This window comes from Leptonychotes weddellii, chromosome 4, assembly GCF_054177405.1.
Source record: "Leptonychotes weddellii isolate Sample4059 chromosome 4, ASM5417740v2, whole genome shotgun sequence".
Taxonomy (NCBI): Eukaryota; Metazoa; Chordata; class Mammalia; order Carnivora; family Phocidae; genus Leptonychotes; species Leptonychotes weddellii.
The window spans coordinates 139,713,052-139,727,656 of NC_138372.1; the positions used below are offsets into that span (position 1 = coordinate 139,713,052).

General features: G+C 48.0%; 1 protein-coding gene across 1 annotated transcript; it reads left to right on the top strand.

Moving 5' to 3' along the window:
* Positions 1-1,450: 1,450 nt before the first annotated feature.
* Positions 1,451-10,817, top strand: ODF1 (outer dense fiber of sperm tails 1). Its single transcript, XM_006735681.3, has 2 exons — positions 1,451-1,767; positions 10,125-10,817. The coding sequence occupies exons 1-2, from the start codon at positions 1,451-1,453 to the stop codon at positions 10,546-10,548; spliced, it is 741 nt and encodes a 246-aa protein (XP_006735744.2). The 3' UTR covers positions 10,549-10,817.
* Positions 10,818-14,605: the final 3,788 nt, after the last annotated feature.

Below are 14,605 nucleotides of genomic sequence, written 5' to 3' on the forward strand. Positions count from 1 at the left end.
CAAGCCTTACTCCATAAAAAGGGGATTTGAGAACTGGATAGCAGGCTGAAGGGACTGGCCCAGAGCACTAGAAGTACCTGAGCCAAGGCTGAGGCTGAGCGCAAGGTCCAGCATATTGATCTAACTGGGAGCACAGGAAACTGGCCCAGGTGAGGATTTCAGGTAGTTGGCTTTAAGCAACTTCAGACAGTTGGCTGTCAGAGTATCAAGGAGCAATACTTGAGAAGCACTTGGGGACAAGCCTTCTAGAGTCTTGGACAAAAGACCGGAGATGAAATGCTGGGAGGTGGTGACCGATAGGAGCCTGAGCACTGGGAGATGGGAGCTTAAGATCAGGACCCCGGGCACTGGAGAACCGAAGCTCCAGGACAGCAAGGATGCCTGATAGCAAAGAATGGGCAGGACGTGGGCACCTGGGTGGCTCAGTCCGTTAAGCATTTGCCTTCAGCTCAGGTCATGGCCCCCGGGGTCCCGGGATCGAGTTCCACGTTGGGCTCCCTGCTCAGCGGGGAGTCTGCTTCTCCCTCTCCCCCTCTCCCCACTCCCTGCTCGTGCTTTCTCTCACTATCTCTCTGTCTCTCAAATAAATAAATAAAATCTTAAAAAAAAAAAAAAAGAATGGGCAGGACTCAGAGACTTGGGGCTAAGAAGGTCAAGGACTCAGGCTGCCTTGAGAATGACTCGGTAAGAACGCACGAAAGCTCTGTAAAGAAAGAAGGCTTTCGGGCACCTGGGTGGCTCAGTCGGTTAAGCGACTGCCTTCGGCTCAGGTCGTGATCCTGGAGTCCCGGGATCGAGTCCCGCATCGGGCTCCCTGCTCGGCGGGGAGTCTGCTTCTCCCTCTGACCCTCCTCCCTCTCGTGCTCTCTGTCTCTCATTCTCTCTCTCGCAAATAAATAAATAAAATCTTTAAAAAAAAAAAAAAGAAGAAAGAAGGCTTTCTACATATCGACTAGGAGCCAGAATGACTCCTAGAGTATAAGGGGCAAGGCTAAGTGTCAAGTCAAGGCTGGAGCCGGAAGGGCATAGAGAAAGGAGCCGGGCGGCTCCTTCCACGCCCCTACCCTGAGATCTTAGCCAGTCCTAAGGACATGCACGAGCCGAGGACATTGAAGGTTATGGCCATGAACCCCAAAGAGCTGGGATTGCTTGCGGGCCCCACCCAGCCTCAGGGCGAATGGAATCTCAACATTAGCGTGGATCTGAGAGCAGCTCTGTAAACCTAAGGAGGGTCTCTGGAGACCATGACTATGTACGGTTCACGCGGTAACCAGAAGACTGTGACATACTTGGAGGGTGGTGAGGTCACAGAACCCAAGCTTTAAAGTAAGTGAACCATGTGTGCCTCCTTTATTTTTCAAAGGAACTTCTGAGAAGAGCTTAGAACAATTTTTTCCCCCCTGAGTGCCATTTCCCAAAGGTACTCACAAAGCCATACAGTGGGACTGTAATGGCTGCGTTGAGTTGTCTTCTGGACAGCGTTAGAAGGGACATAAAGAAGGTGGACCGAGAACTGAGGCAGCTGCGATGCATCGACGAGTGCACGCGGTGTCTGTGTGACCTGTACATGCACCCCTACTGCTGCTGCGACCTGCACCCCTACCCCTACTGCCTCTGCTACTCCAAGCGGGCGCGCTCCTGCGGGCTCTGCGACCTCTACCCGTGCTGCCTGTGTGACGTCAAGCTCTACTGTGTGCGACCGTCGCTCCGAAGCCTGGAGAGGAAAGCCATTAGAGCCATAGAGGATGAGAAGAGAGAGCTCGCCAAGTAAAAGACCTTCCTACGGTTTTTAGAGTCAGTGTACGGAGGCTTAGGAGTCGCAGGGGGGTGGCCGGGGCGGGGCAACGGAACAGTAGACACTGGAACAAAGATGGAAAGGGCTGGAGATGGGGACTCGGGTGACTTAGCATGACTTAGCGCAGGTTTAAGAGAAGAAGGGTAAATGGGTCCATGACGGGAATTGTGGGATTCTCAAAAGACCGTGGAATGATGGCGATTGGCAAGGTGGTGGGTGGTTTAGAGCCGGAGTGCCAACTTGATAAATAAATAGCAGGGCTTTAATGAGGGGAAGAAATAGGGGGTGTCGTTAAAAAGCTATTGGAAGAAGCAAACTAAACCTTTTTTTTTTCTGGTTATGAGTAAAGTGATTTGAGTAGATTCGGGCTTACAGGAATGACTCCAGAGAAGCAATAACAATGGATCAACTCCTTAATGCTTGCCAGAGACTTTAAGAGCAGGGGAGCAAACTGAACAACAGAGGCAAGCCCTGGGTTTGGTAGGAAAACCCTTCTCCCGTTCCCCAACTCCAGGCAGCCTTAAAATCCACCTGGACTAGGGCCCATTATGTCCGCCTCCCCCTCGAGCAGCAGCAAAGGTGGTGAACGGGAACTATAGAACTGAGGGTCGCAGGGTTCAGAACAGAGTTGAGAGGGCTCTGATCGAATTGGGTAATTTTAAAGCCACTTTTTTTTTTTTAAGATTTTATTTATTTATTTGAGAGAGAGAATGACATAGAGATAGCATGAGAGGGGGGAGGGTCAGAGGGAGAAGAAGACTCCCCGCCGAGCAGGGAGACCGATGCGGGACTCGATCCCGGGACTCCAGGATCATGACCTGAGCCGAAGGCAGTCGCTTAACCAACTGAGCCACCCAGGCGCCCTTAAAGCCACTTTTTACAATTTTGTTTGATTACATTTCCTTTGCTGGCCTGGAGAAAGCTTTCCGTTTCTAACTTTCCACTGTTTGCCAGCCAGTCTGGTACAATTGATGAAAACAATGGTTGAAAGCATTGCTCTCTGGCTAAATAAATTTATATGATAATAAACAAATAAACCGTACACTGGGACACTAGGTAGATGTAAAGCAGAATGACGAAGCCTTTTACGCGTTGATGTATTGAATGAAAGAGGCAAGAAAAACTACTTGATATGCTACTACTTTTAACAAGATGGGCACAAATGGATGATAGATTTTTTTGATCGAAATATACTTGACATATGCCACCGTGTGAATTTAAGGTGCATAGTGTGTTTGATACATTTATATATTATGATTGCCATTGTAGTGATAATTAGCACCTCTGTCATGTTCCATAATGATCATTTCTTTTTAGTGGTTGGAATAATGTCCCTTACCAAGTCTGATGATTATAATACAATATTATTGTCTATATTCACTATACTGTTCATTAGATCTCTGGGACTTATTTACTACTCATTGCACGTTTCTATCCTTAAACAACATCCTTCCTATCCCCATGGTAGATTAATAGATTAGATGGGTAGATAGGGAGGGAGGGATGTAAGTAGGTAAATAGGTAGGTGGATGGATGGAAAAAGAGAGAGTTGGAGACAGAGACAGACACTTGATACCAGTGACTGGGATATTACACTAGAAAAGTAATGGGACAACTATTGTCCAAGTCATCGGTCACCAAAGGTCAGGAATGAACCCCTCTGAATAGTTTGGGATGGGCCTATTGCCTATAACTTCATCTACACTCAATTTGAAACAGTTTTTATTTTTGCTCCTCGGAGTATCAAGTTACGTAAGTTTTGCGCACTGAGTCAGAGATTCCTTTTTTAATTGGTCTACATGGAGGGTTACTTGGGAGCAGGCCTATATCCACTGTCCCTGTGTCTCTGAATCCTTGAATACCCTTGATTCAAGTCCTTCCAGACTTTGTCTCCTGGCTGTCCCTCCTCTCCAGACCCTCCCACAAGAATGCCTCTCTGTTCTTCACCCTCTGGGCACCCTCCACCAGCTCCAGGAGTCCCTATTTCTTGGCATGCGGTAGACACAACCTCAAGCTGAATTCTCAGCTGTGGGGTGTATACAAGAGACAGTGCTTTCTATGGGATGTGATATTTTCCTCGACAATGTCTGGGTTTTTGCTGATTTCTTTTTTCCTCTGCCTGAGGCAGTATATGAAGTTGGTGGTGTTTTTACACAAATTCCCGCGTCTCTGAACTGATACCGCTGAGTCCATTCGGGAAAAGACCTCGGGCTTACCCTCTTGTGTCTCCTCCCAGCCACTCTCTTCCCATTCATACCGTCTTGTGAAACCCTCCTATGCTCGATTTCTGACAGCTTGACATTTCACCATCCAGGAGGGCTTAGTGTCACCTGCAAACCTAAATATTCAGTTTTCCTGACCATGGATGAAAATGTTAAACCCCGATCTAGCCCCAGTCCCAGAAGGCTCCTACTGTTAGTACTTTTTCTTCCAATGAAATGCCTCTTTTTCCTTATCTCTCACCTAGCTCCCAATCCATGACGAAATAGATCCAGAAATAGCATGGTGATTCAATTTTTTTAAACAACCTTTGGTGTGAAACCTTGCCCAAGGCTTTGCGAGTTTAGAAATCATATTCACATGACCTTCTACCCCTTTAAAGAAGGCGACCAGTTTGGTTAGGTAGGACATGTCCTTTCAGATGCCAGGCTGTATTATCCTGAGGTTCTTTTTCCAGTGGGAAAATTCCCTGGTCGATAGCTGCCCCAGCCCCATTGGAATTGTTTTGCTGTGTGAGAGTCAACCTGCTCTTTTAATAACTGGTAAGAAGGCTTGGCTGACATTTCTCCCCTAAGTTGCTTGAGCATTCCTGAGTGTATGTTATCTGACTGAGGTACGTGTGTGTTTTTAGACTAGCTATAGGTCCATTTTCATTGTGTACCTAGCTGCTGCTTCAAAAGACACCTTGGCAGTAACTTCCTTGGTTGAGACTCAAGTAAGTACTTCTGTTTTTTAGCTTCTTTAATATTCTCTTTTCCTCCCCAAACTGCCCTTTGCACCGCAAGCACCAGCAGTTCCCCTGACTCTACCTTCCTCTCCTGGATTTGGAGGGACTGCAGGAACAGAGCCTGGCTTCCTCTGTAAGAAGCCACGCCACCAGCCTGTCTTAAGTTTGCACCCGATTCACCACCACGCTTCGCGGCCCTCCCGATCCTCTGTACAGAAGGGGCATAAACAAAAGCCAGGCCCTCCTTGGCCCAGCGTTGAGGAGCTGACTCTCTAATGAATGGATGCCCCTTTTTGACTCTGACCCCCGCCGGCGCTAGTCCTTGCAGACAAATGCTTGATTTATGGCTGTGCTATAGGGGTGCTTTGGGCTCAAGCTCACACCCTTTACTTCTTTTTTTTTTTTTAAGATTTTTTATTTATTTATTCGAGAGAGAGAATGAGAGACAGAGAGCATGAGAGGGAGGAGGGTCAGAGGGAGAAGCAGACTCCCCGCCGAGCAGGGAGCCCGATGCGGGATTCGATCCCGGGACTCCAGGATCATGACCTGAGCCGAAGGCAGTCGCTTAACCAACTGAGCCACCCAGGCGCCCACACCCTTTACTTCTTAATACCTGGAAACTCAGACTGAGACTGCGCTTCCCTTCACTCACCCAACTATCTACGGTTGGTCTGAATCACAGTGAGAAATTCCCTTAAAAATCCCCACACTGGAGGGGCACCATCTTCTGCAAACTTCAAAAATCTGCCCTCTCCTCTCTTTCCTTGTTTTCCTTCATGCTCTAAGACTAAGGTTTTCACTGACTCACTCTTACTTGGTCTGGCTGATGACTATCAGCCTCAGGGGGATCTAGGAGTACCTCCCCAGGTCTAAGCCCTCAGGAAATCTCTCCACCCTTCCAAGCTCTGACCCACAGGGCAGGGCATAGCTCTCTCTCCCCCAGCATCCCTGCAAGAGGGGAAGCGAGTGTGGCCCCCTGTTCCTTTCTCCTCCTAATCCTTTCCTACCCCCAGGTTAGGAGCCCAGTCCCCCCAGCAGGGCAGGGGTAGGAATGGCCGCCCATCTAAGCCAAAAGCATATCTATTATTTGGTTTGACCTTACTGGTTAATGATACAGGACTTGGAGCTTGGTGACTCAAAGCCTCAGGCTTCAGGGAAATCTGAGTATGGCGGAGCCAGGTCCAGCCTGATAAAGAGACTTACCCTTTATTGAGTTTTCATTCAGTAGGTGCCACATTCCATCTTCATTTGATCCTTGCAACATCTTGGCTGTCTTAGAGATGATGAAACAGATTCAGGAGCAATGTTCTTGACCACTAGGAGTTGGAAGAGCCGGGACTTGAAGCCAGGTTTGCCTGAGTCTGGAATCCATGTGCTTAACCACCTGGCCAGTGGTTCTCACAGAGTGGGCTCTGGACCAGCATCACCTGGAACTTGTTAGAAATGCAAATTCTTGGCTCCTCCGTGGGCCCACCGAATTGGAAACTCTGGGGGCGGGGCGAAGCCACCTGTGTTCTAACAAGCACCACCGGGGACTCTGATGCACCTGCATTTGCTACTCTTAGTATCAAACAGAAGTCAGAAGAGAGACAGGGCAGGAAAGGGGAAGAGGGAGAAAAAAGAAGAGAAAGTGAGGGGCGCCTGGGTGGCTCAGTCGTTAAGCGTCTGCCTTCGGCTCGGGTCATGATCCCGGGGTCCTGGGATCGAGCCCCGCGTCGGGCTCCCTGCTCTGCGGGAAGCCTGCCTCTCCCTCTCCCACTCCCCCTGCTTGTGTTCCCTCTCTCGCTGTGTCTCTCTCTGTCAAATAAATAAATAAATAAATAAATAATCTTTAAAAAAAAAAAAGAAGAGAAAGTGAAAGATGAGTTGGAAAGGAGGAATGGGGTTTAGTGGGTCTTTGGAAGGGGTCTACAATTAGGAGAAAAAGCAAAGTACTCCAAGGACAGCTACAGGCAGGCACATTTCCCTTTGCTCCTGGGTAGAGATAGACCTTTTTGACATCTTCATTATTTTATTTAGCACCAGGCTGGACCTCATTCATATCTTTGTGAAAAGGGCTGACTACATAGCTCATCGTTGCCGAGGGTTGGGGGTTAGGGGTGGGGGGGTAGGGGGGCAGGATGTGTCACTTTCAGGAGCTTGGTCGCACACCCCGGAGAACTTCAGCTGCAGAAGGGAGGAGGGCTGGCACCCCCAGACACCGTCGGCCGCTCGCTTTTCCCTCAGCTTCTCTGGGAGGCTTCTGCAACGAACCAAGGGGCTGATTGCCCTACATTAACTGCACTCCAGCTCCTCCCTCATGATAACAACTACAGAAGGCAATCTCCCTTTGCCCAGAACACCATGGAGCCATGGAAATTCCCTTGCGGGGTGATAGGTACATCTCCAGACAGGAGTCAAGTTGCAAGTTCAGAGTTATAGCTGATGAATAAAATGTGGCTTCTGCAATTTCTCTGAAACCCACACATCCCCACTGATAACCCCTGACCAAGAAGCAAAAGGAAGACACCTAACTTGGCCAAAACTTTTTAGGCAATTTCCCGAAGACTCTCATTGGTGAGACCTCTGTGCAGCTGCTGCAGGGGCAAAGGGGCCCGAGGGACAGGGCCAGAGGAAGAGGGGGACCTGAGCCACAAGAACAACGACAACACACGCAATTGCACACGGAGACTTAGACTGCTGACAGGAGGAGAAGGATCTGGAAGCTGGCTTTGGCTTGTAGAACTGGCTCCCAGATCCATCTCCTGTGAAGGGCAGGAGGCCTTTGATGGAATCAGTAAGGCAGTAGTGAGGGGGCCTAGCAATCCCGCTTGGGCTCCGTGGTCCTCTTTTGTGAGGCCCAGCCCCCTTTACGGCAGGGTTTGAGGTTTTCGTCTCCAATGGGAAGGTCTGAGCTGAACAGAAGAACTTTCATTCTCAGCCCATGTCCACACCGTGGGAGGTTCTTGAGAGATCCAGGTGCACCCATTCTGCTCTCTGTTCTGCTCTCGGCTTTGGCTGCTCAGGCTTCCAGGCCCTGGTCCATCCAGAGAGGACACGCGGCATCTTTGGGAGCTATTCTCGGTCCATCCAGGGAAGACAGAGTGCGTTTTCTCCTGTTTGTTTTGTTCCACAGATATAAAGATTTTTTTTAGAAGTCCAGTTCTCTTCCTTTGTCCTTAGTATGGCCTGTGGGTATCCTGGCACGCTCCGGGCATGAGAGATATCTGTGCCCCGGGCAGCCCACGTTCCTTGGGGCTGGACGTGGAAAGGAAGCTGGCTGACTGTTACAGCTCTCTGGGTGCCTTGCACCGTTGTTTCTGTTGGCCTCGGTGTCTGCTAGGAGATTATTCCATTTAATCATTTGCAATTAGCCTCTTAAGGGCCTTGATTTGTAACCTTCCGTATAAGGGCTCACACTTGTTAAACCAATTATGTTAGGGGTCATCAAGTGAAAAATACAGATTCAAGGCAGTATGTATAGCGTGATTTCATAAGAACACACGTAAGAATCTACATATGTATGTACAAAACACACACAGAGAAGAAAATCTAACACCAAAATGTTATATGCTATATAGGATTATGGGTTTGTTTGTTTGGTTTTTTTTTACAAAATATTCCATCTTTTTGCTTATCTGTATATTTTCTAAGTTTTCTGCAATGACCTCGTATAACTTATATAACAAAAAGAAGAGTATAAACAAAATTCAGCATAAAAGGAAAGAATTAAAAAGGTATCTCAAACCGACCATCCAGTTGCGAAGTTTAGATTTGTCAAACTGGAAGAGGTTCTAGAAATCGCACACTCCCAAGACCTTCCTTTGGAGGCCAAAAGATGCAAGAAGATTTGCCAGGACTGTCTCTTAGAACACAGATTTTTTTTTCCCCGTTAAGGGATGAAAAGACCATTTCAGAATATTAGGTTGTCTTTGGAAGGATCAACAAATAGAAAAAAAAAAAAAAAAAAATGGACCCTAAGGAAGGCCAAAGCATGTAGGACTAACGCCAGGCTGCTCAACCTGTGGGCCAAGCACTACTATAAATACTTTTCATTCATTAATTTAAACCTCACAATCCTAGAAGTAGCTACTATTATTGTTCCAATTTTACAGATGAGGAAACTGAGGCACAGAGAAGCTAAGTAACTTATCCACATGGCAGAGCCACCATTTGAACCTAAAAACTCTGGCTCCGAACCTGTGCTCTGAGGCATATGGCTTTCCTAAGCCCCATACACTGCAGGTGTTCCATCAGCGAGAGCCGCCAACGGTATTTGTTTACTATGAAGGGTTCACACAGGACTGCCGAGCGGTAGCAAGGGCAACGCTGTAGAAACCATGGGGACCTGAGTTCGCCGCTCCAGGGGCTGCAGACAGTGGTAGTTACCGACTAGCAGTGCGGGGCTGGGGAGAGAGGAGGAGGGAAAAAGCCCGGATTTGTAATGTTTTCCAATTTCCATAGTGTAAATAACCCCACCATGATAGATTTCGAGCTATCAACGGCAAGTCAGTGGATGGGAGGTGACTAGTGATGGGCACCATCAGCCCTTGCAAGCTGGGAGGACCCGGATCCAGCTCACGGCCCCTCCCAGAGGACTGTCCCTGCTGGTGCCCGCCATCCCGAGTTTGGAGCGGAAAAAGGCAGGCCCCCGGGGGGTGGGCAGAGCTGAGCTGGGGCACTTTGGCCTTGCCATTGGTTGATGAAGCTTTCAGGCCAGGTCTGTGGGATGGCCCAGTAGTGTCACCAGTCTTGTGGGTAGCGGGGCTGGGTTCTGAGGCTGACAGACGTCTTTAACATGCAGATTTTAAATGGTATATTAGTTGGATCCCCTTAAAAAAAGGCTTGAGTCCACATTTAATAGTAGTAATAATGATCATAGTAATAACTGAGCAAGATTTATAACGTGTCGAGGACGGCATTAAGCAAAACTAATCCCATCTAATCTTCCAAGAGCCCTATGATGGAGGTACTGTTATTATTTCCATTTTACAGATGAGGAAACTGAGGCAAGTTTCCACAATTAATAAGAGAAGGACCTGGGACTCCAATGCAAGAGAAAGATCTGCAAGGCCAAGCAGCTGTCTGCTGTTGGCAGAGGTTTACGTGTGGGAGAGTGCGATTTACATGGGAGGACTCTCATTTTTTACTTTATACAATTCTGTAGAGTTTGGCTTTCCACAATGACTAGTGTTTACGTTTGCTATTTAAAAAAAAAGAGACCAGGCGCCTGGCTGGCTAGAGCATGTGACTCTTGATCTTGGGGTCGTGAGTTTCAAGCCCCAAGTCGGGCGAGGGCTTACTTAAAAAACAATAGTCACCAAAAAATAGAGATCAAAATATTGTTTCTCAAGCTGTGTCTGAGATCTGTGTCTGAGACGCTCTCCTTTTTCTCAATTCCAGACTGAGGAGAACCACAAATAGAATTCTGGCCTCCTCTTGCTGTAGCAGTAACATTTTAGGATCAGTAAACGTGTGCGGCTTTGAGCCTGATCAAGTCAAAGTTCGGGTGAAGGACGGCAAGGTGTGCGTGTCGGCCGAGCGGGAGAACAGGTACGACTGCCTCGGGTCGAAAAAGTACAGCTACATGAACATCTGCAAAGAGTTCAGCCTGCCGCCGTGCGTGGATGAGAAGGACGTGACGTACTCCTACGGGCTGGGCAGCTGCGTCAGGATCGAGTCTCCATGCTACCCCTGCACGTCTCCCTGCAACCCTTGCAACCCCTGCAGCCCCTGCAGCCCCTGCAATCCCTGCAACCCCTGTGACCCCTGTAGCCCGTGCTATCCCTGCGGGAGCCGATTTTCCTGTAGAAAGATGATCTTGTAAAGCGTAGGAGCCCATGACTTAGTGGAAATCCCGTACTCCAGCCAGGCAGCTTTTCCAGTGTTCCTCCTCCTCTTCCCAATGGCCCGTGGTACTCAAGTCCCTAGGAAACTGAATACATAACTGCAACCCACCGGTGGTGTGTGTGAAAGTCTTTTGGCTCAACCCTCTGTGTCCTCCCTGTACCAGCGAGCGCCAGCTTCCAGGAAAAGATCCTCTCTGGGTGGGCATCCCCAGACACTGTTTTTCCAAGCGATCCGGTGCGATGGCCTAGCTCAGAAACCAAGCTGGTAAAGCAGACATGGAGACTAGTGAGGTTGAAGGCAAGCACTTTGCAAAGCTACCGCAGTGGGGGAGCACCGGGGTGCAAGCTCTGCCCAGGAAATGGGCGGGGGGTTTTACTGGGTCAACAGGTCAGAGTGCAAAAGGACGGGAGTGGGGGGAAGCACGTTCACAGATTTAGGGTGGGGTGTTCATAGACAGCTTTTCCTTTCTCAACATTTCTATGATTTGGTGGGGAATGGCCAGCTCTGGTTCGGGCTGGTTTGCAACCTCCTTGTGATTTATTTCAACTATCTGCTTTTCTCAAGCCCTGAAACTTTTTTTTTTTTAAGATTTTATTTATTTATTTGAGAGAGAGAGAGAGAGAGAGAGCACATGAGAGGGGGGAGGGTCAGAGGGAGAAGCAGACTCCCTGCTGAGCAGGGAGCCTGATGCGGGACTCGATCCCGGGACTCCAGGATCATGACCTGAGCCGAAGGCAGTCGCTTAACCAACTGAGCCACCCAGGCACCCAAGCCCTGAAACTTCTTGTAGGCACAGTAGTTCAGTTCAAAGTTCATGAGTGAAAAACTACAGCTTTCACAACATGCTAGAGTATCACGAAATGATAACCCATTTCAGCTGAAGGTGGATCCTCGTGGACATAACCATGAGCCATCCATGATCGCCAAGACAGAAGTGTAAAGGAAGAAGGACCTGTTGGGAGGGATCAGAATGAGACATGGGTCAGTTTCCGAGCTGACTCCTGCAGAGAACGTAAAACCCTCACGTTTGCACAGTGTTCTTTCAACGGTCTTAGCTACATCTGGATTAAAGCAGTGATTCTCAGCCTTGACCACACATGGGAATCACTTGGGGGAGCTTTAAAAATATGGATGCCAAACCAAAGGAAAAAAAGAAAAGAGTGAAAAATACTTTAAAAAAAAAAGGAAAAACAGGCCTTTTTTAGAAAAGAAAAAAAATACTGATGCTTGGGTCCCATTTCCAGTTTATAATGTAATATAGATTGGAGGTGCAGTCTGGGCATCAAGACTTTTAAATGCCTCCCCAGGTAATTGAAACATGCAGCTAAGGTTGAGAAACTGCATGGGATCTTAAAGCTCTCCCAGCTTTTTTTCTTTAAAAGCTTCCTTCAAGTTCAAGGTTAAAGAATATTGATGGTAATGGCAGACATATTTTGCTTTCAATTGAGGGAAGTAATGGCCCTCTAAACAGGTGGTGAATAAAAAACACTGAACATCTCAGAAATTTATTACCTAGGAACCAGGTATAAATAAGTATGTTTGTGGGTACTAAATTGTAGAGTTACACTTAGAAGTGTCTTGCCATAACTTGATTTACAAATATTCTAGTTTCTAAGTTACAAATTTTTGAAAATGATTTTGAAAAAATTTCACCCTGTGGACCCAAACGGAATCCCACGTGGGTCTTAGACAAACAGGAATCTCTGTCCTCTGGAAGGCACCATTCTAGGACAGTCCTGGCAGCTCTTCACTCCTTCATTCCCCCACTCACCTACTCGCCCTCCTGTTAACCCAGCAATTCATTCATTCATCCAGTGAGTCTTGATGATTTTTTTTTTTTTAAGAGGACGGGGGAGAGTAGTCTGAATTGGGCTATGAGGCCCCCTGGGCAGAGCATGTCACCTCAGCCATTGAACTCACTTTGGGGGCCGTGAGTCTGTTCCAAGCTCCAGCTAAGGAGGCATGAGCCTCCCCAGGGGCGGGGTCCATGGCATCTCCTGACCCGTCTGCCCTCACACGTGGGGAGCCCCACAGATTTTATGATTTTAAATGCCAGGTACTGTGCTCTGCAGCAGGGATGGAGAGAAGAAAATATCCCTTTCACAAATGCCTCAAATTAAATTGACGAGGGGTAGTGTGGAGGGATTGGGGAAGAAGGGAATGCCAAAGAAACTGAATTTACAAGGGCTAGGAGAGGCCAGAGGGACCTTCCAGAGCTTGGGCATTTGCATGGAATGCATTGTTGACGTCACTGCCTTGCACGATGCTTCAGGGAAGCCAGAGGCCACCCCTCAGCTCAGAGCCTGGCCTGCGGTGGGTTGGTTGCCCGAGTCTGCTCCTCACCCTCACAGGGAAAGACTTGATATAAAGGCAAATGTGTATCAGCTGAGTACCTGCTATGAGCAAAACATGATGACAGGAGCTATTATCAAGGAGCAGTGCCTCTCCAGGAGCTTCTCCTAGCCAAGGCAAGACTAACATCCGTGATATAATTGCCAAGACACTTGACAGTGTGGAATCAAGAACTGAATTGTATGGCATAGGCACAAAGTACCTTCCGTTCACAGAGGAGGGCTGGGAGGTGACCAGGCCAGGGGAGGCAGAGCATGGGTGTGGGTCTTGTCTGCATCCCGGAGGGAAGGCAGAAAGCAGGGTTCATTCCGTGAACTAACCACGTTCCCGAGAAGGAGGAGAAAGTGGATGTGAGGGAGAAGAAACTTTTGCTGTTCTCAAAATTGTCTTTCACTGGCCGGAAGGACCCCTGGGGCTCGGACAGCTCTGCAGCTCCGAGTCCAACTGAAACACCCTCCTTCATCCACCAGGATGGGCGATGGGAATGGCAGGGAGACTCTTGAGTGGGCAGAGGTGAGACATTGGCCCAGGGGGTAACTGAAAGATGAGGGAGCCTCTGAGCTGCTTCACTGTCCGGCATGTTACAATGAAAGGACATATTAATCATACCACCTTATAATACATGTGCTGGGTAAATATTAGAGAACTAAAGTTGGAGATAGTAGTTACACTTCTTAGTGAACACAGGGTACAGTCTGGAGCCAAAGAGCTGCTTAATAGCATTATACTTAAAAAGTTTCTCAGGTACAGCATCGAGGGGAATCCATCCCCACTGGCTACCATGTATTGCTTGAGTGCTTTCTTTTAAAACTCATGTAGTGTTCATGATCCCAGAGTCCCGGGATCGAGTCCCGCATCGGGCTCCCTGCTCAGCGGGGAGTCTGCTTCTCCCTCTGACCCTACCCCCTCTTGTGCTCTCTCTCTCTCACTCTCTCTTTCTCTCTCAAATAAATAAAATAAAATCTTTAAAAAAAATAAATAGAACTCATGTAGTGTTCTATAAAATGACATCGAAGATCCTCAGTTGACTGTTCTTTAGTTGTAAAATAATCTTATTTACAAATTGTTCATGTCCCCAGAACTGGTGGAATTAGTTTTAAATGATCTCAACTTCTCTTCCCAAAAAGTCCTCTTTCTCTGTCTCTGTCTCTCTGTCTGTTTCTCTTTCTCTGTCTCCCTCTCTCCCATACAAATCTATGAGTGTCACAGACTGGAAAAAGTTGGGACACTCCAATTTAGCCTTTTGGCTGAGGACATTAAGCTGAAAATTAAGGGAAAATTGATACTGAAACCAGAAGAAACTCTGGGTTTGTAACCAGAGGGAGGGAGGGATGGTCTTGCTGGGTGACCTAGATGAATTCAAGCAAAGTTTGTAGGGTTGTTGGCATGTATCATAGCAAGTTCTCAACAGACTCTTAGATGAGTCACATGATTTGTGATCATGGGAGGAAGATCAACTCAGAAGTTACCCTAAGGGAGCAACTGCTTTCCATGCTGACCCAGAAACACTTCTTTCCAGTCTGGAGCTGGACATTTAGTATTGGTTCCTGTCTCTCAAGTTACAAAACAAAAATGAAATACATCGGGCGCCTGGGTGGCTCAGTCGGTTAAGCGACAGCCTTCGGCTCAGGTCATGATCCTGGAGTCCCGGAATCGAGTCCCACATCGGGCTCCCTGCTCGG